The following is a 23,703-nucleotide window of genomic DNA, read 5'->3' on the forward strand; positions in this document are numbered from 1 at the left end:
ATGCCCCAATGCCGTCCTGAGAGGCCACTGCTAAGGACAAAGCCTCAGCCTGATGCACACTTGTGCTGAGGAAAAGCACCTCAGAATCCATGGGCAAGTGAGGGTGAACTGCACAGAACTAGAGCCATGGCTCAACGTGGGCTGGTTTTTATTGAAAATATAGCCAGCTGAGTCCATTTCTGCACACAGGTGCATGATCCTGACACCAGGGAAAGTTACAGGCTTTCCCTGTAGCTGGACAACAGCCTGTGTGTGGTCCCAGGAGGAAGGTGACAGATGGACATGCTGCAGTTGGGCCCCTGTCAGGCAGGTGACCAGGAATGTGGGCCCACACTGGAGGGGCTGCCAGACAGAATGTGCAGGCCCCAGCTCGAGGTAGCCCCCAGATCCCAACAATGATGGACCACAGCTGGCAGGAGGGGCGGGCCAATTTCTAAAATATATCTGGTAGAAAAATAGACATTTCCCTCAAAAGCAACTTCCAGGGGGCTTGAGGGCCATGTGAAGCTGGCTCTGGGCTGTTTTGGAGTGCTCATGCTCTGCTCTAGAGGTATCAAGACATACTATCATCTGTCAACACTCTCTGGCCCAATAGGGTCAGGAGGAAGAAGATCCCTTTCAAGGGTCTGGTGCTGGGGAGGGACAAAGATCTAGTACTCAGAAGCCGCTAGCCCCCACTTGGCCACCAACCTGCTGCTGACCCTGCTTACCCCTGCTGGGTCCCCCAACACCACCACTGGGAAGAGGTGGTCAGCTGCATCCTGAGCGGTCCAAGGACCACCCTGAGTTGGGGCAGTGGCCCCTGTCCCGCTAGGAAAGCAGCTGCAGCACCTGCCGGATGCGCTGGGTCTTCCCCAGCAGGAAGGGATCTGGGTCACCAGTGCCCGTCTCATCTAGCTCCTGCATCAGGGCTTCAGCCTTCTGCACCGTCAGCTCGCGGGCCCTGCCCTTCAGCCCCTCCAGGTAGGCCAGCAGGGTAGAGAAGTACTCATTGGGAACCTGGATGGGGAGGAAATAGAGAGTTGGTCATGGGCCAGGGCAGGTGTGGCAGATGGCATTGGACACTAAGCAGTGGAAAAACAAGGTGCCCACACTAAGGCTCTAGGGCTTTGGCCGGGCAACTGATGTCTTGGGTTTCACCCATGTGCCTGCAACAGGATCGTCCAGCCCAAGGGTCCTCACACCGGGTCCTGAGGAGTGTGAGCAGCCAGGCAGTAGTGGCCCTGCATCAGGCGTCATGGGGGACCTGAGCAGGGCTGTCTGTAAAAAGCCTTCATGCCACACCTGCTCCCTCTCTGTCAAGGACAATAGACCAGGGGACAGCAGGAGAAGAGGGAGCCAGCCTGCTTGAAGACTCCTTCTTCTATGCCTTGGCTATTTCCTTCACAAATTTCAGGTGCTTCCTTGCACTAAGGAGGCTGACACCCATCAGTTTTCAAGCCCTCCTGAAATGCCACTAAATCAACACTAAATAGATATGTTTTTAAAGAGACAAACCTGCTAGGCCTAAGAGAATGGGAGAAAAGAGAACAGTGACAACATTTCGGGGACTGGAAAGAAGAGAGATGAGTAATAACTGACTTAGCAGATCCGAGAGAGATGAAGGTTAAGCCAGCAAGGTGGAAAGCTGAGAGAACTGAAAACCAAACTACACTGCAGATCCCCACCCTCCATCCCAAAGATTCCAGAATTGGCTGTGCCAGTCAATTCTAGAAGTGGAAGCAAACATGGGCTGAAAATAGGAGAAGTGCCTAAAAGCCCATTTTAAAAGCAGTCAGCAACTCACACTTCTTGATTCAAAACCTACCTCCAAGCCACAGCACTCATGACAGTGTGGTACTGGCAGAAGAACAGACATACAGATCAATGGAAAAGAATTGAGAGACCATGAATAAGTCCATACATTTTTGGCCAACTGATTTCCCACAAGGGTGCCAAGACCATTCAATGGGAAAGGACAGCCATTTCAGCAAATGGTGCTGGGACAACTGGAATCCACATGTAAAAATGTGAAGCTAGACCCCTGCCTCACACCATATACCAAAAAATAACTCAAAATGGATCAAAGATCCTCGAGTAAGAACTAAAGCTATAAAACTCTTAGAAGAAAGCACAGACATAAACCTTTATGATCTTGATTTAGTTAATGGTTTCTTATATATGACACCAAAAGTACAAGCAGCTAAAGAAAAAAATAGATGAACTGGACTTCATCAAAACTGAAAACTTAAAATGGTATATTTTATGGTATTTGAATTATATCTCCCTTAAAAAACAATGCAGTTAGGTTTCTAGACCCCTTACCCCAATACAAGCAAATCAACTGTCCTCTACCCCCAGGAATTGGGAGGTTAAGGCACAAGGCCTCTGTTTAGGGGAGGCTAGGCACAGTGAGTGGAAAGGGGGTGTCAGACTAACACTGAGGCACCAAGAGAAAGTTTATCTGCCAAAGTTGAGCTTCCTCAAACGCTTTCCCTCACTGGCTTCCGGGATGTTGGCAGCCAAGCCTGCGCCCTCTTGGCAAAAAACCTGAGGATTCTATTCTGAAATCTGAAGAATACAAGAGAAAAGACCCAAAGATTCTGGGACTGGGGGTTCGTGAAGGACAGTTCAGTCCCTTCGACCTACACTGAAGCACACAGTTGCTAAGGCCCACTCTGTCACTCACAGCCTGAGTCAGCTTTTTAGGCCTCTCCTAAAGATGAGGGGACCACTACAAGGCATCAGACATTTGAAGGAAGTTTCTAATTTCAAAGTCAAATGCCAAACAAACAAACCAAAAGCAACCCAGATAAAAGAGAGTTTACACACTTATAAAACAAGAATAAGTTGCTGTAAAAAGTACACTTAAAGAACAAAAAGCTCCATATACTCATTAAAACTGTTGTCATATATCTTTTGGATTTTGGCTATCATAGTGGGTATCAGGTGATATTTCATTACGGTTTTGATTTGCATTTCCCTGATGGCTAATAATGTTGAGCATTTTTTCATGTGTTTATTAGCCATTTGTTTGTCTTTTTTTGGAGAAATGTCTGTTTAGATCCTTTGCCCATTTTAAAATTAGGTTGTCTTTTTGTTACTGAGTTAGGAGTATGATATGAGTCCCTAATTATATATTTGATTTGCAAACACCTCCCATTCTATGGGTGGTTGTTTCATATTCTTGATGGTGCTGTTTGCAGCACTAAGTTTTAAATTCTGATAGTGTCTGATTTATCCAGTTTTTCTTCTGTCACTTATGCTTTTGGAGTCGTATTTAAGAAACTGTTGCCTAACCTAAGGTCATGAAATGTACTCCTATATTTTCTTCTAAGAGTTTTAGTTTTAGCTCTTATACTTAGGTCTCTAATCCATTTTGAGTTAATTTTTGTATATGGTGTGAAGTAGGAGTCCACCTTCATTAAATAGCATATTTATAAAGATGTATAATTGTAACACATAAGAAATACAAAATATGTATAATTAAAATACACATTAAATAGCATATTTGTAAATCTGTATAATCATAGTGATATAAAATATTTTGTATGTGTTTGTGTGTGTATATACACACATAAGTGGCTTTGCCTAGGCACAGGTTATTTTATCTACATAAAACTTTTTGTATAAAGTTTGCTTCTTTTTTTTTTTTTAAAAGATGATTGGTAAGGGGATCCCAACCCTTGGCTTGGTATTGTCAGCACCACGCTCAGCCAGTGAGCAAACTGGCCATCCCTATATAGGATCCGAACCCGCGGCCTTGTTGTTATCAGCACCGCACTCTACCGAGTGAGCCACAGGCCGGCCCTAAAGTTTGCTTCTGATAACAGTAATGTATAAATAAAACCATGTAAAGTTCTGTTAAAAGAAAAAAACAAAATGTGGAAATTCAGTTTTCCCAGCACCATTTGTTGAAAAGACTATTCTTTCCCCATTGTATTGTCTTGGAACGCTTGTCAAAAACCGATATGGTATTTAAGAAACCACTACCTAAACCAAGGTCACAAAGATTAATGTCTATGTTCTCTTCTGAGAGTTTTATAGTTTTAGTTCTGACTTGTAGGTCTTTGATCAATTTGAGTTATTTTTTGGTATATGGTGTGAGGCAAGGGTCCAACTTTATGCTTTTGTGTGTGGATGTCCAGTTGTCCCAGTACCGTTTGCTGAAAAGATTGTTCTTTCCCATTAAATGGTCCTGGCACACCTGTTGGAAATCAATTGGACATAAATGTGAGAGTTTATTTCTGGGTTCGTTATTCTATTACATTGGTCTATGTTTCTAGCTTGAGCCAGCACCACACTGTCTTGTCTTGATTACTGTAGCTTTATAATAGGGCACGAAATTGGGAAGTTTATGTCATCTGACTGTTCTTCTATTTCAAGACTATTTTAGCTGTTTTACGTTCCTTGTACTTGAAACCAATGCATGGAGGGCAAACCCCAAGGACAGCAGGCCGCGGGCCTGTGCCTGGAATGCCCCAGTTCAGTGTGCTGGGGATGGGGGTGGGGTCGATGAGTATGCTCCCCACTTGGTGTGTCTAGAGGCACAGGTGCAAGCAGTAGAAAACTGTGCCATCCACCGCTGTACCCCAACAACATGTACACACAGAGCATCCAACAAGCCTGGCATCTCATAATATTGAAAGTCGAACTGGTGTGGCAAGAAGGCTGCTGTGGCTGCCCCCTGGGAGTGAGGAGACTCAGCAGAACCTCTGCACTGGGCTTGTGCACCTTTGGCATAAACATGGCAATTCCAGCCTATCTCCCAGCTGTTGGGTATTGTTTCTAAATTCTATCTCATCCTGTGAAACTAAATCTTACATCTTTGCCCCTGAAAAGAAGTGCTTTTGAATGCACACCCACACACATACACATGTGCACACAATGCATGCACACACATGCAGGTGTACTTATACACACACTCACGAGCATGTGCACACATAGGTTTAAGTAGCCTCCACTAGGTCGGCCTGCGTTTGCCTTAGCCTCAGAGGCTGGTGGAGGCAGATATTGCCTCCATTTCTTCAAACAAATATGCTGGGAACCAGGCGCTGCGTGGGACCATTGGGACAGTCCTTTCAGGTAGTGGCCTCTGCTATCAGGGGCCCCAAGTGTGCTCAGATCTTATCAACTGGGAGACTCACCCGCCCCGCCAGGCACACACCTTGTCACTGTCGTACATGTGTAGCAGGAGCCACGTCTGCCTCGTCTTCTGAAATCTCCAGTTCTTGTGCTTTTGGGCCCATCTGGGGAAACCAAGACAATAACCTCAGGGTGCCAGATGAAAGAATCCAGAGGATCTTCTGCACTGACCTGGTGGTCTCCTCTCAGGGGAAGAACCTCCACTCAGGTGCTAAAACACCAAGGCTGTAGGCATCCTGGAAATTTTGGGGGGGAAGTCTTGATCACAGGGATGCATTACCTCTTCTCGCTCACTGTGGGGTCCCTTGGCCAACCTGGCAGTGTCCACATCTGTAACAGAACTTAAGAACTAGGTAGTTTAGGGTCATTTTCTTCCAGCTCTACAATTCTGTGATTTTAAAACCCTAATGTGAACAGTCCAAATTTTGCAAGTTCAGTCAGTGTTGAAGCAGTGTTTACTGTGTTCTGTAGCGAAGTCCCTAACAGTCCCCTTCCTCCTTCAGTGAGATGTGCCAGGTTGTGGGAGGAGCTTATGCTGGAGGGCACAGGATGACAGGTAGCTCTGAGTGTCGGTGCTATGGGGAAAGGAAACAGGACGACGTGGTGTTCTGGCCAGGGCAGAGGATCAGGCTCTCTAAAGTGAGACCTACACACTGAGAAGGAGGCCACCACAGAATCTTGGGTAGAGCCACTGCAAAGCCCCGGAATGGACAGGGGCTTTCATGTTTGAGGCCCAGGGACACAGGGACACCAGGACACTGATGGCCCTGGGAGAGAGGGTGGAGAGCCCAGATCATGCCACCCTGTGCACTGAGAGAGGAGCCTGACTGTTATTCTCTCTGCATGGCGGCACAGATGGAGTATCACTTGCTTCTCCTTGCTAACTCGCCCTGCCTGTTCTTGCTGGGACTAACAGCTCCTGTTGGCCCTGTAGCTGGTGGGGTTTAGGGTGGAAGCAAATGTCCTCCTCAAACTGGTGCTGCTTCCCCTACACTTTGTCAGATGAAAGCAAAGCTAATCAGGCCTAGCCTCAATCTGCCCGGGCGTCGTGGGTCATTCGCGTGAGAGTCACAGACTAGGGTCTGGGGCCAGATTGAGCCGCCAATCCTGCCTTTCAGGGACCAAACATCATGGCCAAGGTTCTACCACGTACTGTCATCTTGGGTGACTGACTCACCCTCATAAAAAACGATGTGGCTTGAAAGTGATGTGTTGGAGATTCCAGGTGAGTGTTTGAGTGCAGGTATGGCACTCAGCCTGGGCCCTGGCCCCACAAACCTGGCTCAGCCCAGAAGCTTGGCCTGAGGAAGAAAGGGAGAGAGCAAGAAAGCAGGAGAAAAAAATCGAAAGAATGGGTAGTTAGAGGAGGGGCAGAGGAAAGGAAGTGAGGAAGGACAGAAGGTCCCCAGGCCTGGTCCCCGGACCTGGACTGGCCTGAGTGGAGGATAGGCAGGTGGAAGTCCATGCAGGTTACTCCAGGAAGTTGCCACTGCCCTCAGGACCTCTCCTCTGTGCCAATTATCAAGTTATTACCTCTCAGCCCCAAGTCCACCCTTCACCTCTGTGGAAATGGACATGGGCCCTTTAAGAAATGTTTCCTTCGCCAGATGGCATAATGTCAAGTAAAACATGCTGGAGAGACAGAATGCAAGAGGGTCTTCCTTCCCAGTTCCTGTGAGCAACCTCTGGCAGCACCCTCACGTTCTGTACTGCGGAGCCCCCACTGAGACCTCCATGTGTAGCTTTCCCAGTAAGTCCTGCTGGCGGGGCTGCTATGACCTCTTTGCTATCCAGCAAGCCCTGAGCCCTGTCCCACAAGGCTGGACCCTGGCCCTGGGGCCTCATCCTTGGGCTCATCTCAGCCTGGGGGCAGTGGTGGCCCTTTATCTGCTGTTTTGCTCCCTCTAGAGTTCTCTCCCGTCTTATAAGATAAGACCCTGTTATAGTTAATCTTTCTGTATAATAAAGTTTCCTCATTAAAGTTATTATGCGAAGGGGAGAATCAAGATGGCAGAATAGATGGTCCCCAGTGTCACTCTCTCCCACAATAGATCAATTTACAACTATTAAAAAAGCAATGACTGCCAAGCTGGGGCTGCTAGAACTCAGAGAAGGAGAGACCTACAGAGTGCATGAAGGCCAGAGAAGCTGTGATAAGAGAAAGAAGGGACCGCTCCAACCATTTTGAGCCCCAGCCACTTCAAGGCTGGCCCTGGTCAGCACACAGAGCAAGAGCTGGCAAAAGCCGCAGCTGTGCCCTTTGTGAAAGTTGCTTGGAGACTACAGGGGAAAGGAGGGCCTTGGTGGCCCTCAGGCCAGCAAGACCACTGACAGGTCCCGTGGACCCACATAGGAGCGAGGAGCCACAACAGAAAAAAGGAGCCGCTCAGAGGCTGTTGAGTCATCACAAGTGACTGGCACATGACCTGTCTCATGGAAAGTGTTTGGAGTGTGGGCAGTGGGGGAGACAGGCCCACTGGGGGAACACTGAGGCACAGCATGGACAGCTGATCTGACCTGCAGTCAGCACAGACCCACTCAGTGGAGACTGGTCAGGAAAACAGAACTGCAGGGGTTGCAGTTTGCTGAAAAGACTCAGGTGCAGGCCAGAGTTTCCACATAGGTATATCGGAGCCAGGTGTATTGGACCTCACAAGACTGGAAGTAGGCAAAAGGTCAACAATTGAAAACTGAGCTGTACAAAAATCCTTCCCCAGGGAATCAGTAGGAAAGCAGCAATTTAGCTCAACCACAGGGCTCAAGTGCTGGTCCCCACAGGAAGTTCCCCCATTTTAGAAGTAAGCAAAAGACAACAAATTACTTTCACTGCAGAGTTTAAGTGGTGAGGGTAGCTAATAATCCAACAAAGAACTGAAATAAAACACAAAACACCCACAGATCAGAGACAAGGTTCTGATATTAACTAGAAAAGGTCTACCACCATCAAAGAACACCTACAAAACCTAAAAGAGCCAGAAGCCCCCAGGGCTCCTGAGCTGGGGTGAGGGGAACCAGGGGCCTCAGCCATGCTCCCCCAATGTCCTCATCAAGCCCAGTGATGACTGAACCACCATCACAAGCCCCCAGGCTCCTGAGACAGGGTGGGGAAGGTACAAAGGCCTCAGCCATGCACCCCCACCTTCTGCAACCAGGCCAGCAAAGAAGCTGACTGTGGGCCAGCCACCTCCACCTCCACCTCCGTTTCCCTATCCCCGTCCCACCCGCCTCTCCCACTTTTCTGCAACATCTTTGTTTTTTTCTTTCTTTTTCTTTTTGTCTTTTTTACTGACCGGTAACGGGATCACAGCCCTCGGTGTCGCGCCTGTACCGGGGACTGGCAACAGGATCGCAACCCTCGGTGTTGCGCCCGCACCGCGCTCAGCCAGTGAGCGGGAACCGGTCTCCACATGGGATCCGAACCCTCGGCGGGAGCACCGCCACGCTCCCAAGCGGCGCACTCTCCATTGCACCACCGGGCCGGCCCTCTGCAACATCTTTGAATGTAAAATAATAATTCATAAATAAATAAATGATTTTTAAAAACTTACTGTGCAGTTTCTGTCCCCTGATTGTGCCTGGCTAACCCACCTGCCTGGGCCTGAGATGATCTGGATTATTCCATCACTACTGGTGTTTCCTTCCAGTCCCTGAGGGTGGAAAATACAACTCTGCCATTGGAAGACAACACATGACCCCAATCCCACCAGGTCTCAGGCTCCTCCCTGGTGGGCAGGTGTTGGAAGGCAGGGACTGTGCTGAGTGAGCTCTGAGCTCCACCACCTCAGACCTCCCCTCAGTCCCCATCGCTGATGCAGTAACACAGGCATGCACCCAAAGCAATACCTCCTCCATGACCCAGGGCTCAACCACCTGTGTAGTCAACTGAGTCCCTGAGAAGAGGCTCAGGTCATTTGAGGACTGGCCTCAGAAGTGCTGCCTGGGCTGCCCAAGAAGCCATGGGGAACCTTGCCAGGGGCCTGAGCTGTGTGTGTGTGTGGTGGGGGGTGGGGGATGGTCACACAGAAATCTATGACAGAAACAGTTCCATTCCAATGTCCAACCCTGAGCATCTTTCTGCAGATCCTAAGTCTCCCAGCCTACAGTGGCAGAAAGAAGGCTCCTGAGACAAACTCAGTGATAACCAGCACAATGAGAAAGAATTGTGATGAATTCAGGGCAGGATGACCCATCCTGGCAAGGTCCCAGAGGTCAGATGCAGGCCAGAGCAAAGCCAGACTATTCCTGGCCCTGAAGCCCCATCCAGAAATGTCTTTTAAGAGGGAAGGCCAGGCTGGTCCCAAGCCCAGGGTGGGTCTATGTGTATTTATGGGGGGTGGGGGGAGGTGAGCTGAGACAGACCTGGCAGGAGTGGCTGTTATCACTCCTCTGGGACCCAGGGTCACTGTGGAGCTCCCTGGGTGGTGAGGCTGAGCCCCACCGACTTGGGGGGGTGCCAAGTTGTAGTGGCTCTCAGCACCCATGAAATTTCAGATGAAGGATGCTTTAATGCCCCAGACGGTGGGCAGAGGTGGGTATAGTTGCTGCCTGGGTTCAAGCCCATAGCCCAGCCAGAGACATGGCTGGCCCCGAAGGAAAGGGGTGGAGCCAGCCACACGGCATGTAGGCTATGGCCCTATAGTGAGCACCTGGTCGAGGCTTGGTCTGACCCCGGCCAGGCCTGGCTGGTTACCCTGTGGCTGAGCTTCCGACAGGTTTCTGGACCCAAATAGCTTCCTCTGCTCTCTGAGCCCATGGATGGGAATCTCTGCCTACAGACGGCCCTCCTGATTACCACTGGCTTCAAGACTATCCTCCGGAACAGTCGGGACCCTCCTCAGCCCCTGAAAGGCAGCAATGCCTGCTATAAGTCATCCCTTCAGACACTGGCATTCCTGGTGTAGGGCCTGGAGGCACCTTAGGATAGAACACTCTGTACACAATGGCAAGCAGACCCCCAGCCTGTCCTGCTGGATGGTAACCTGTGTACAGCTCTGCCTTCACTGCAGGAAATCTCGCAGCTGAGTGACTAGAAGGATGCGTCAATGCTGTGCATAGAATTAGGGAGTTAGGCATAAACTGAGCGCCCTTGGAAACCCTGGGGCTGTGATTGCGGCAGGCAGCCTCGTGCCTCTGCACATAGGACCCAAGCCAGCTGGGCCACACTGCTCCACAGCCTCTCTGACCACCCCTTCTCTACGTAGCATCACCTGCTCTATTTGGTTTCCTTCATTCTGCCTAAAAACCGATCTGGTCCCTGCCCTCGCACGTGCCGAGACCTGCTATAACTCCTGAGAAAATCAAACCCTGGCCACTGGGAAGTGTGCATGGACACAGCTCTGAGTCAGGCCACGCTCAGGCCTTTCTGGGCATGCAGCTGCTCCTAAGCCCCACTTGGGCTCCTTCTGGCCCCCTGGCCAAACTACTTTTTCAGGGCAAGGAAGAACACAGCTGAATTTCTCTATGGGGAAAGGAATGACTTAATTGAAGACAGATTTTCTATAAAGAAATGGGCAGATTTTAATTAAAATACTGACCCTGTTACTCATGCACATTCCTAAGTCTCAGGACCCTATAAAGAGGGAACAGTGAGCTTAGAGATGCCCCAGCTGATTGAGGGGCTCCTCCTCCAGGGGGGCCACCCCATTTTGGGAACAGTAGCTGCTCCCAGGCTGGACCATGTGGAGATCAGGCAATCTGAGAGGTGGGACAGAGCCTGGACAGCACTGTGCCGAGGGCAGGACAGAGCCTGGACAGTGCTGTAGCCAGGCAGGGGCCAAGGGCCAGGCAGGGTTTGCCTGGAAGGAGATTTCCTGGCCCCAGAGATGTACCACAATCCACCAGTCGCAAGCTGTAGCCCAGTTCTGAAGATGCAGGCTCAGCAGCACTGAGGGCCTCCCTCACACCCATTGAAGGGTGGCCATCCAGCTCACCTGGACCTGCCACGGTGGATGAGTGGAAACCCAGTACTCAGCAATGGCTGAATGTCTTGCACCTGCCACACAACATGCACACGGAAACTGAAATGCAGCTACTGTGATTGAGAAGCTGAACTTTCAACGTAGTTTGCTTTTAATACACTTTAATTCAGACAGTGCTCTGTGGTCAGTGCACTGGACGGCACAGCTCTGGCCAGGCCATGTGTCTGCCTAGCTGGGCGGTGTCACTTCACTGCAGGTGGCAAGTTTGCTCTCAGCTCTGCCACTTTCTAGTTCTGACGCCTCAACCTTATTGTCATTTTCTCCAAGCCTGTTTCTTCCTTTGCAATCTGAAACGGTGATTCCTACTCTACTGGGGTGTACCCAATGTAAAGGAAGCCAGTGCCCACATGTGGCAGGTCCAGTTGTGCCCTGAGCAAGGCCTTCCTGCATGTCCACCATTGTAGCAGCTGACTTGTGGGGTCCTAGACTGACGGGTTCCCGAACAGAGGCGGCTCCTTTGCTGAGCTCCCACATGGTAAGCGTGGCACTGAGCCTGTCTCTCTCCCGTGCCACTGTGGTATGGACAGGTTCTGTTCTTGGCCCTGTCACGAGGAGGGACTCAAGCACAGCGAGGCAGAGGAGCCTGCTGAGCCAATGCCTGTCGTCACCCTATTGCTCTGAGGGCAGAGTGAGCGGGGGTCTCCTGGGTGATGGCTGCTGGCTGCTCCCTTTGCCACCAGCCTTGTGGGGTGGGGGTGGTGTCCTTGCAAAGCTGCCCAGGAGGAGCTTTCTGTCCATCACAGCTGCAGATTATTTACAGAATTCCTGACATAATGATCATTTTTCCTATTTGCCTGGGCAGGGACTGGAGATAGGAGGGCCTCATAATGCAAAAAGAAGGAAAACAGGGCCAAGGTTTCTCAGAGTCTTTAGCACAGTGGAGGGGCTAAGGCTCAGCCCAAGGGCTTGGGTATTCCCGCCTCCTGCTGCTCCATGCCAGCAGTCCTGAGGGCCACCATGCCACAGCTCCCTAGAGCGACCCAAAAAGAAGGGGCCTCTCAACTGGGTGAAGAATTAGAATCCTGTTTACTCCCTACGCTAAAAAAAAAAAGGACTTCTTGCCTGAACCCACTTCCAAAAAAAGTGGAGAAGATCTCACTAGTGTTGAGACACCATTTGAAACCAACCCAAAGCCACAAGAGTGTCTGAAATGCTTATAATCTCAGTAGAAACTGCCAACTAGGGGTGAGTTTACCACCCAGAAAGCAGAATACAAGGAAGCGTGCCTGAGTGATGTCAGCTAGTCAGGAGGGCTTGGTTTCATGCTACCTGAATTTGCTGGGTGACCTTGGGTAAGCATCCTCCCCTGGCTTGTCACCCTCACCCTCCAGGCTGTCTCCTCCCCACATTTGGAGCTGCGGGGAATATGGGAACAGCTAGAGAAGGTCTCCTAGAAAGTGTCTCCTGAGCTCCGCAGAGGGGCCAGTTTGGCCTCTGCTCCAGCCTCTCAGGTCAGGGTTCCAGGCCCAGCCAGCCACAACTGAGAGTATAGACTCTGGGAACTTGAGAGATGGAGGCCTGCGGCCTGAGGAAGATGTCAGATCATGCTTTTGGCCTCTGCTCCAGCCTCTCAGGTCAGGGTTCCAGGCCCAGCCAGCCACAACTGAGAGTGTAGACTCTGGGAACTTGAGAGATGGAGGCCTGCGGCCTGAGGAAGATGTCAGATCATGCTAGCCTGGACTGGGGTCTGAGGAGGAAGGACTTTGGACTGCTACACCAGCTCTTGGGCCCTATAAGGCTGTGGGGTCTCGGCCCTTTGCCGTCCGGCTCCCTCAGCAGCCTCAGTGAGGCCCTGCCGTCCACGGACCCTGTAAGCCTCCCTCAGTATCCATAACCAGGCAGGAGAGACAAGGCCTCGGCGCTGAGGACAACTAGAGTGTAACAGCTCATGGCTCTTCGGCCTTTAACTCTGTGTGAGGCCCTGTGCTGGCCACACTAACCCCCATGGCCTGAGAGTGGGCACAAGTCTTATCTTGTGTCCTGGATGAGGCTCAGAGAAGGTAACTAACTTGCCTCAAGCCACACAGCAGGTGAGTGGGGGTGGGATTCAAACCCACACCACTGGGTTCCAGTCTACACTCTCCACTCCAGACTCCTCATCCCAGGTGGGATTCTGTCTGTCTGAGGCCCCCAGCCCCTCTCTCTTTGGTAGGCAGAACCACCTCTGGCATTCAGCAGACCCTGGCAGGTGCTGGCTCCGAGAAGAGTGACAGTTGAGCCTGCAGGGACCCAGGGAAGCAAAGGTCACACTGGACTTATCACTAACACAGACATGCCCAACAGAAATTGGGCTGATGGGCCATGCGTGATGCCAGTTATATGGAAAGTAAAATTTTCAATTTCCTGCATCGAGTCTATAAATTTCTTCTTTTCTCTTTAATGAGAAACAGACTTGAACGCTGACAGCTGTTTGCACCAAGGTGTGGAACTATCACACCTGCTCTGACTGGATGTGGCTGAAGCACTGGCTTAGGGTGGCCCAGAGACCTGCAGAAACTGAGGGGGGCTGCCACCACCACGGTGCTGGGGACAGGGGCACACAGGAAGCCCAGGACCACCCCACCACCTGGCCTGCCCCATGTATGTGACAAGAAAGGCAGTGCCTCCACCAGTCAGTAGACATAGGGATGTTGCCCCCTGGCCACGAGGTGAGCTCCGGGCTCACTCCTGGCCCCTCTGTGCCCCACTCTAGCCCCTTTCCCACATGGTATCCAAGGGCCCCAGCCAGAACATCTGCCCATCAGTAAACAGGCTTGGGGCAAAGCCAGAGGTGTCCATGGCAGCTGGAGAGGAGCTACCATCTTAAGTTGGCACAAGGTAGGTTCACGGGTCACAGGTCATGGCCCTTGCTGTCCTTCGTCATGCTCAGCCCACACCTTGGTATAGCACAGGGATACTGCCCAGCCTGCAGCCCTGGTTTTGTAGGCAGGGTTGTGAGGCTCTGAGAAGTGCTGTTTCCAAGTGAGTGGGTGGGCAGAGCCCACTGCGGTGCCAGAGGTGGCGGCCCCACAAGGCATTTTGGAAGGGGTGGGAGTACCTCTCGGTAAGATTCAAGTAAATAGTTCAGCAAGTGAAAGGGCTTGTCCGGACAAATGAAGGGTTTCCATGATGGGCCCTCCTATCTCCTCAGCACAGAACACCAGCTCTGTGTTGGCTTTGCCTCCTGGCCAACACAGGGATGGTGGCCCATGGGCTGAGGAGGATGTTCTCATGGAAAGGTCTATACCCCAAAGGCCCCATACAACAGCCCCAGTCCACAGCAGACAGCAAATTCAATGCCAGCTTTCCAGCTGGCCCTGGACAGTGTGTCCCTCCTAAGAACACTGGCCCAAGGGGCCTTTGCACAGAGAGGGCTAAGGATGGAACCCACCCAGGCCTGCAGCTGTCCCTACATGTGTCCTTCCTACCTAGGACAAGGCAGACCTCCAGGTACCTCTGGGCATGGCTGAGGCCTAGTCCTGGACAGATGCCTGGGGCAGGCGGGGGGCGTAAGGACAGGCCAGAGTCACCGCTCCCTCCTTCCTCCCAATGGCCTGCAGGTGCCTGTGGCCACTCTCAGCCTAGTCTGTCCACAAGGCAAGGTGAGAGTTGGGGGCACTGGGTCCCTCCCCTGCCCTCAGTGACCAGGCTTCACTCCACACTGTGGAGTTTGGCTCCCTGGTCTTCCCCTGCCCTCAGTGACCAGGCTTCACTCCACACTGTGGAGTTTGGCTCCGGGTCCCTCCCCTGCCCTCAGTGACCAGGCTTCACTCCACACTGTGGAGTTTGGCTCCCTGGCCCTCCCCTGCCCTCAGTGACCAGGCTTCACTCCACACTGTGGAGTTTGGCTCCCTGGTCTTCTGCTTGCCCTGGCTCCTTTCCCATTGCAAGAGTCCTGTGAGGACCCAACAGAAATGCATCGTGTGTCTGGTAGGGAGCCTGCCCCGCAGCCGTGGAGAAGAGCTCCTGCTCCTCATCCTTGTCTTCACTTCTCCTCTCTCCCCTCCCTGAACTTCCTGTGGTTGCCCTGGTACTAGTCGTGACCCTTTGTTGTGTACATGCACGTGGAGTTGGAGGTGATAATTATTCCTATACTGAAGTTCAGAAGCGAAGCAGCCTTCACACTGGGAGCTGCTAAAACTCACCCTGGGAGAGCCTGGATAGCTCTGGGCCTTGGGGATTTCACCCACCAGGAAGCAATTGTGCCAGCCACAAAGAGAGCCCAGGGGCAGGAGCTCCTTACCCTGCCCCAGGTGTCTCTGAGGGTGCCCAGGAGCCTGGTTGCATCTGCTGCAGTTTTGGTATTCCTGGGAGCTCGGGGTTGTTTTCCCAAGTTAGAGGGAGCAGGCAAGATGCCGCAGGGAGAATGTCCTTAACCTATGGAGCCTCCTGGGGGTCCTGAGTGCCAGTTCCTTGGTGCCTGACAAAACCCAAGTGCTCTGGTTTTCAACTCCCACCATGGCTAGCCCACTGCAAGCAGATCACTTCCTCATGGGCACTTGCCAGGCTTGTCCACCTGCTTCTTTGTCCAGCCCAGATTCCAGGCAGACCCTGGCCCATATGTGGGCTCTATGCTTTACACCTATATTCCCTGATGCCCCCTCTGGCTACAGCAACCGACCTCCCAGCAGTGGCTTTTGTGGTCCCTGCCTGTGGAAGACCAAAGAGCAGCAGCAGGACAGCTCAAACAAGCACAGGAAGGGATGGCCTCACCAACGGCCGGCATTGCTTCCCGGGCTGAGCACATTCACAAAAATAGGAATCAGCTCCTCAGAGCAGTGCTGGGCTCTTGACATCAGCCCCATATTTTACTGGGGAGGAAGAAACTGAGGCTCACAGAGAAGTGATGAGCGCAGACCCACAGATAACAAGTGACTGGGCCAGTTCCAGCCCAGATCCACCCACACCAAAGCTTGTGCTGTTCTCAAAGCTTCAGCCCCGAGAAAAGAGAATGCTCCCAGACCCTGANTCATGCCACAGCTCCCTAGAGCGACCCAAAAAGAAGGGGCCTCTCAACTGGGTGAAGAATTAGAATCCTGTTTACTCCCTACGCTAAAAAAAAAAAAGGACTTCTTGCCTGAACCCACTTCCAAAAAAAGTGGAGAAGATCTCACTAGTGTTGAGACACCATTTGAAACCAACCCAAAGCCACAAGAGTGTCTGAAATGCTTATAATCTCAGTAGAAACTGCCAACTAGGGGTGAGTTTACCACCCAGAAAGCAGAATACAAGGAAGCGTGCCTGAGTGATGTCAGCTAGTCAGGAGGGCTTGGTTTCATGCTACCTGAATTTGCTGGGTGACCTTGGGTAAGCATCCTCCCCTGGCTTGTCACCCTCACCCTCCAGGCTGTCTCCTCCCCACATTTGGAGCTGCGGGGAATATGGGAACAGCTAGAGAAGGTCTCCTAGAAAGTGTCTCCTGAGCTCCGCAGAGGGGCCAGTTTGGCCTCTGCTCCAGCCTCTCAGGTCAGGGTTCCAGGCCCAGCCAGCCACAACTGAGAGTGTAGACTCTGGGAACTTGAGAGATGGAGGCCTGCGGCCTGAGGAAGATGTCAGATCATGCCAGCCTGGACTGGGGTCTGAGGAGGAAGGACTTTGGACTGCTACACCAGCTCTTGGGCCCTATAAGGCTGTGGGGTCTCGGCCCTTTGCCGTCCGGCTCCCTCAGCAGCCTCAGTGAGGCCCTGCCGTCCACGGACCCTGTAAGCCTCCCTCAGTATCCATAACCAGGCAGGAGAGACAAGGCCTCGGCGCTGAGGACAACTAGAGTGTAACAGCTCATGGCTCTTCGGCCTTTAACTCTGTGTGAGGCCCTGTGCTGGCCACACTAACCCCCATGGCCTGAGAGTGGGCACAAGTCTTATCTTGTGTCCTGGATGAGGCTCAGAGAAGGTAACTAACTTGCCTCAAGCCACACAGCAGGTGAGTGGGGGTGGGATTCAAACCCACACCACTGGGTTCCAGTCTACACTCTCCACTCCAGACTCCTCATCCCAGGTGGGATTCTGTCTGTCTGAGGCCCCCAGCCCCTCTCTCTTTGGTAGGCAGAACCACCTCTGGCATTCAGCAGACCCTGGCAGGTGCTGGCTCCGAGAAGAGTGACAGTTGAGCCTGCAGGGACCCAGGGAAGCAAAGGTCACACTGGACTTATCACTAACACAGACATGCCCAACAGAAATTGGGCTGATGGGCCATGCGTGATGCCAGTTATATGGAAAGTAAAATTTTCAATTTCCTGCATCGAGTCTATAAATTTCTTCTTTTCTCTTTAATGAGAAACAGACTTGAACGCTGACAGCTGTTTGCACCAAGGTGTGGAACTATCACACCTGCTCTGACTGGATGTGGCTGAAGCACTGGCTTAGGGTGGCCCAGAGACCTGCAGAAACTGAGGGGGGCTGCCACCACCACGGTGCTGGGGACAGGGGCACACAGGAAGCCCAGGACCACCCCACCACCTGGCCTGCCCCATGTATGTGACAAGAAAGGCAGTGCCTCCACCAGTCAGTAGACATAGGGATGTTGCCCCCTGGCCACGAGGTGAGCTCCGGGCTCACTCCTGGCCCCTCTGTGCCCCACTCTAGCCCCTTTCCCACATGGTATCCAAGGGCCCCAGCCAGAACATCTGCCCATCAGTAAACAGGCTTGGGGCAAAGCCAGAGGTGTCCATGGCAGCTGGAGAGGAGCTACCATCTTAAGTTGGCACAAGGTAGGTTCACGGGTCACAGGTCATGGCCCTTGCTGTCCTTCGTCATGCTCAGCCCACACCTTGGTATAGCACAGGGATACTGCCCAGCCTGCAGCCCTGGTTTTGTAGGCAGGGTTGTGAGGCTCTGAGAAGTGCTGTTTCCAAGTGAGTGGGTGGGCAGAGCCCACTGCGGTGCCAGAGGTGGCGGCCCCACAAGGCATTTTGGAAGGGGTGGGAGTACCTCTCGGTAAGATTCAAGTAAATAGTTCAGCAAGTGAAAGGGCTTGTCCGGACAAATGAAGGGTTTCCATGATGGGCCCTCCTATCTCCTCAGCACAGAACACCAGCTCTGTGTTGGCTTTGCCTCCTGGCCAACACAGGGATGGTGGCCCATGGGCTGAGGAGGATGTTCTCATGGAAAGGTCTATACCCCAAAGGCCCCATACAACAGCCCCAGTCCACAGCAGACAGCAAATTCAATGCCAGCTTTCCAGCTGGCCCTGGACAGTGTGTCCCTCCTAAGAACACTGGCCCAAGGGGCCTTTGCACAGAGAGGGCTAAGGATGGAACCCACCCAGGCCTGCAGCTGTCCCTACATGTGTCCTTCCTACCTAGGACAAGGCAGACCTCCAGGTACCTCTGGGCATGGCTGAGGCCTAGTCCTGGACAGATGCCTGGGGCAGGCGGGGGGCGTAAGGACAGGCCAGAGTCACCGCTCCCTCCTTCCTCCCAATGGCCTGCAGGTGCCTGTGGCCACTCTCAGCCTAGTCTGTCCACAAGGCAAGGTGAGAGTTGGGGGCACTGGGTCCCTCCCCTGCCCTCAGTGACCAGGCTTCACTCCACACTGTGGAGTTTGGCTCCCTGGCCCTCCCCTGCCCTCAGTGACCAGGCTTCACTCCACACTGTGGAGTTTGGCTCCCTGGTCTTCTGCTTGCCCTGGCTCCTTTCCCATTGCAAGAGTCCTGTGAGGACCCAACAGAAATGCATCGTGTGTCTGGTAGGGAGCCTGCCCCGCAGCCGTGGAGAAGAGCTCCTGCTCCTCATCCTTGTCTTCACTTCTCCTCTCTCCCCTCCCTGAACTTCCTGTGGTTGCCCTGGTACTAGTCGTGACCCTTTGTTGTGTACATGCACGTGGAGTTGGAGGTGATAATTATTCCTATACTGAAGTTCAGAAGCGAAGCAGCCTTCACACTGGGAGCTGCTAAAACTCACCCTGGGAGAGCCTGGATAGCTCTGGGCCTTGGGGATTTCACCCACCAGGAAGCAATTGTGCCAGCCACAAAGAGAGCCCAGGGGCAGGAGCTCCTTACCCTGCCCCAGGTGTCTCTGAGGGTGCCCAGGAGCCTGGTTGCATCTGCTGCAGTTTTGGTATTCCTGGGAGCTCGGGGTTGTTTTCCCAAGTTAGAGGGAGCAGGCAAGATGCCGCAGGGAGAATGTCCTTAACCTATGGAGCCTCCTGGGGGTCCTGAGTGCCAGTTCCTTGGTGCCTGACAAAACCCAAGTGCTCTGGTTTTCAACTCCCACCATGGCTAGCCCACTGCAAGCAGATCACTTCCTCATGGGCACTTGCCAGGCTTGTCCACCTGCTTCTTTGTCCAGCCCAGATTCCAGGCAGACCCTGGCCCATATGTGGGCTCTATGCTTTACACCTATATTCCCTGATGCCCCCTCTGGCTACAGCAACCGACCTCCCAGCAGTGGCTTTTGTGGTCCCTGCCTGTGGAAGACCAAAGAGCAGCAGCAGGACAGCTCAAACAAGCACAGGAAGGGATGGCCTCACCAACGGCCGGCATTGCTTCCCGGGCTGAGCACATTCACAAAAATAGGAATCAGCTCCTCAGAGCAGTGCTGGGCTCTTGACATCAGCCCCATATTTTACTGGGGAGGAAGAAACTGAGGCTCACAGAGAAGTGATGAGCGCAGACCCACAGATAACAAGTGACTGGGCCAGTTCCAGCCCAGATCCACCCACACCAAAGCTTGTGCTGTTCTCAAAGCTTCAGCCCCGAGAAAAGAGAATGCTCCCAGACCCTGATTTGCTGAGCCCTAGCTCTGTGCCTGGTATAACACCTGTCGTGAGCTCCCTGCTAGAGGTGGAGAGCTAACCCGTGGACAAGCGCAGTGTGACCATCCACACAGGCCACACTGCACTGGCTTGTTCCCTGAGCTGCATGGCTGTACTTGAGGGTCATCTCTGTGGGAGGGCTCCAGCCACTGTCTAAATATTTATAGAGAACATGACAGACACAAGCAACCACATGCACCCACATGGTGGCTGACCCAACACAGCACTGTCCACTCTAAAAACACATGTGAAAATGCACATAAAGGTACATGCTGTCCTATACACACATGACGCTCCATGTACATACATGGGGGGGGGCACAGTTTCCCTCCCCCTGCTCTTGTGATGATTTAGTGAAGCGAGAACCACAGAACTACAAGCCTGTGGAGCCAGGGGTGTCCTCAGGGATGAGGTTGGGGTCTAGGGATGACAGGATGTGGATTGCCTACTCTCTTGCTCTAGGAAGTCGGTGTCCACCCCAGTCATGTGGAGTCATGGGTCTCAACCAGCAAGCGGATATTAGGGGCCTCAACCCCAGCAGGGGATGCAGAGCTGTCCCTTCGCTAATGCCCACTGGGTAAGCCAGGCCATACACCCAAGTTCCTGCCTCAGTTTCCATGCTTGGCAGTCTCACTCCCTGGCCCAGTCCTAAACCTATGCCCAGTACTCAGTTAGTTGAGACCTTAACACCCTAAACAATCCCCTCAAAGCCCCCAGCCTAGGGGATTCTGACTTCTGCCTCTAACATAGCCAGCCACTGGGCAGGGCTCCAGAACACGTCACTGCCATCCTCTGCTTCAGCCTGGTACTTCTCCACCATGGGGACTTCAATCCAAACCATGCCTGGGCTCCTCCCATGCCACTATGGTCTATAGAATGGATGCCCCAGGATGTACCATGTGGGGCCACCTAGTGATGACAAATCTCCAGTGCCCCTGGTGAGGTATCCACTGGTGGCTGCTGGTTGTGGACAGGTGTGGGGGTGCTGGAGGCATGGAGGCCAAGCAGCCGGTGGGCAGAGGTAAGAAGAAAGCACAGGGCTGGCGGGTTAGCTCAGTTGGCTAGAGAGCAGCCTTACAATATCAAAGTCACAGATTCGGATCCCTGAAACTGGCCCACCACCAGGAAAAAAAAAAAAAAGAGAGAGAGAGAGAGAGAAAGCACAGAGTGACCAACAGAAAACAAAAGCTTCCAGGAAGCCATGGCCACAAGAGCTGGAGGCTGAGAAGGCAGATCTTGCAAGTGCTGAGGCCCTTCCCCAATGCAGACAGCAGCCTGAGGGCAGGCAGCTAAAGGCTCTGGCTGTCAAGCGGCATAGATAGCAGCCACCAAGCAGCCTCAGGAGAAGAGCATGAGGCTCTCCTGCCCACCCTGGCTCCATGGCTCTAGGCTGATGTCAGCCCAGAGGGAGACCACGGTGTATCCCCACCACACACTTGGGGAGATGGGGTCCTGCACTCTACGTTACAATCCCTGGAAAGGTGAGTGTTTTCTAGCTGTATTCACAATGGCAGCAGGAGTTGATATTAAAGCCCTCTTGGAGGTGGAAGGGTGGAAGTTACTAACTGAAGCCACTACTGAAGACGCCGTGGGTCTGGGACACCACCTCCTGAGCCCATCCCCTGAAGGCCTCTGGATGGCTTGTTTTGCATCTGCTCATGAACATTCCTGATGCACTAGGCATCAATGCTGCTGCCTCTATTTTCTGTAGTCTCCTGCCAAGATTCAGCCTCAAGCTTTCTGGTGGGTAAAAAGGTTCATGACCCTGAAAATCCACCCTAGTCAGGTACTCCCATCCTAAACTGGGGAGAGCCCCTCAATCAAATGCACCGTGTTGGCTGCTTTCTCCTGACAAGGGCCAGCTTGACTGCTCCCCTTCCTGCCCTCCTCCAGCTTCCACAAGCTGCCTTCAAGGGCAGCAGGGGGTTCTATGAAGAGAAGGGAAGGCCCCAACTCTGCAACCCCAGTTAGGGTGTCCCCGGTACACTGGTTCCACAGCGGCCGCATCTGATTTTGCCCCATCTACCAGGATATCCACCAGTAACGGCCTAGAAGCCAAAGAGCACAGGGAAGGCCCATGGGCTCTGTATGTCACAGCAGCGTAAATCCTTAAAGATGGCGGTCTAGATGAGATAAGGGGCTCCTGATGCAACAGAGAGTCCAGGGGCCAGCACAGGCCATCCATCCTTGGCTCTCTGGCCAGGTGCTCAGAGAATGTGTTATTATTCTGTCATATTATTCTGTCATTTGTCTCCCCACACCAGAAAGAAAGCTCCCATGGACAGTGAAGTGGCACCTTCACTGTTGCAGTCTCTGGAGCACTGAAGGCACCTGGCAACCATGAATGAACAAACGGAGGCATGAGAGTCCCAGGGCCAGGAGTCTATCTATGCCTCCCTGGAGTTGGGTCAGTTGGCCTGGGTGGGGCTGGGGTGTTGCACCTGGACCCTGAGGTGGGTGCCCTGGGCCAGATACATGGGAGATGTGCCTCAGACTGGAAGATGCTGTCCTTGCACAGATGGCAACAGCAGGCCTGGAACAGACACCAGATATACCTGCTACACAGGAGGCTGCCACACAGGGTGAGTGGGTAAAGGTGAAAGGTCCCCATCTGTAGCATTTGCTGATTTTTGTAGTGTAAATACTCCCACCACACAGATTCTAAGCAGTGAGCAGCTCTTACCCACAGAGGTAGTCCAGGGCCAGCTCTGCTCCCGAGCGCCTGGCGGGTGGGCTCTGGGCCTCAGCAACACCCACTTCCTGCAGACGCTTCTTCTCTTCTTTCTTTCGCTCCTTCTTCAGCTTCCTTTCCAGGACCCTCTTCTCCTCTGGGGACAGCTTGGGGTCCATGTCCTGTAACACCCTGCATGCTGCTCCTCCCTGAAAATCAAGGAACAACCTCCTGTTAGGCTTTCAGGGATGGACAGGGGTATCCAAAGAAGGGCACACTGTTCAGGGCTTCCCAGCCCCTCCCTCACCCACAGCCCAGCAGAAAGCTCCGTTCCCTAAGGACGTGGCTTGGCCCCCTATAGGTGACATTTCATTGAGATCTGCTACAATGAAGGAAACTGGTCAAGTAAGGACAGCGATAATTCCTGGAGGAAGAGCGATGTTCAACTTTGCTCAACTGACATGTGTCAAAGGTAACTGACTGCAGCCCACCCATCCCCCTGTCCCCATCCTCCCAGGGCTCTGTGAAGGCCCTGGTTGTCCCACTGCAGAGGAGAAGCTGAGGCTGGCTCATCAGGGAGGGATGGAAGCTGAGGGACTTCATACTCAGTCTTCCTTCAGCCAGTGCTGGTTGAACCCCTTCTGGACATGCACGCCACCAGAAGGCAGCCATCCCAGCACAGCGCCCGGGTGCCACCTGCTCCCATTTCTGTTGAGTCATTCTCTGCCCGGCTCCCTTCGCACTGAAGGCTGAGGTGGGGAGAGCCCAGGACATGCTGGTGGCTGTTCCTTCTCCTTGCTCCTAAGGAGTCCTCTCAGTGAAGACCCCAAGGGAGGAAAATGGCCCGCTTTCACTGGGATCTTGCCTCATGATGCAGTGTTCTCCCCAGCCACATCTTGCCAAGAAAGCACATCCCCTCCCTCCTCCTCACCTCTCCCCAAACTAACAAACAAAAAGGAAAATGGTAGAGTGCCAAATGGCAGTGGGCCATCCTGGTCAAGCAGAGAGAGAGGGGGCTGCAGAGGTGACTTCAGCTGCTGTCCACATACTTCATCTTTCCTGGAAAAAGCCAGAACACCAGTGTTTACTCTGATCCAGGCCAAGAGCCTGCAAGGGAACAGTGTGTGTGTGGGGATCAGGAACCTAGCCACTGCCCTACCCCAGAGCGCTTCCAGGCAGGGGGAGCCCCGCTAGCCAT

The 23,703-nt window shown here is 52.9% G+C and overlaps 1 protein-coding gene across 1 annotated transcript; it reads right to left on the minus strand.

Annotated features, from left to right (window-relative positions):
• Positions 1 to 125: 125 nt before the first annotated feature.
• On the minus strand, positions 126 to 23,703 carry LOC103582744 (chromosome unknown open reading frame, human C7orf50). The gene is made up of 4 exons (XM_008564263.1): positions 23,665 to 23,703; positions 22,518 to 22,714; positions 5,147 to 5,228; positions 126 to 999 (listed from the first exon to the last, which is right to left on the minus strand). The coding sequence occupies exons 1-4, from the start codon at positions 23,701 to 23,703 to the stop codon at positions 811 to 813; spliced, it is 507 nt and encodes a 168-aa protein (XP_008562485.1). The 3' UTR covers positions 126 to 810.

Source organism: Galeopterus variegatus, unplaced genomic scaffold (assembly GCF_000696425.1).
Source record: "Galeopterus variegatus unplaced genomic scaffold, G_variegatus-3.0.2 Scaffold182, whole genome shotgun sequence".
NCBI classification, from domain to species: Eukaryota; Metazoa; Chordata; class Mammalia; order Dermoptera; family Cynocephalidae; genus Galeopterus; species Galeopterus variegatus.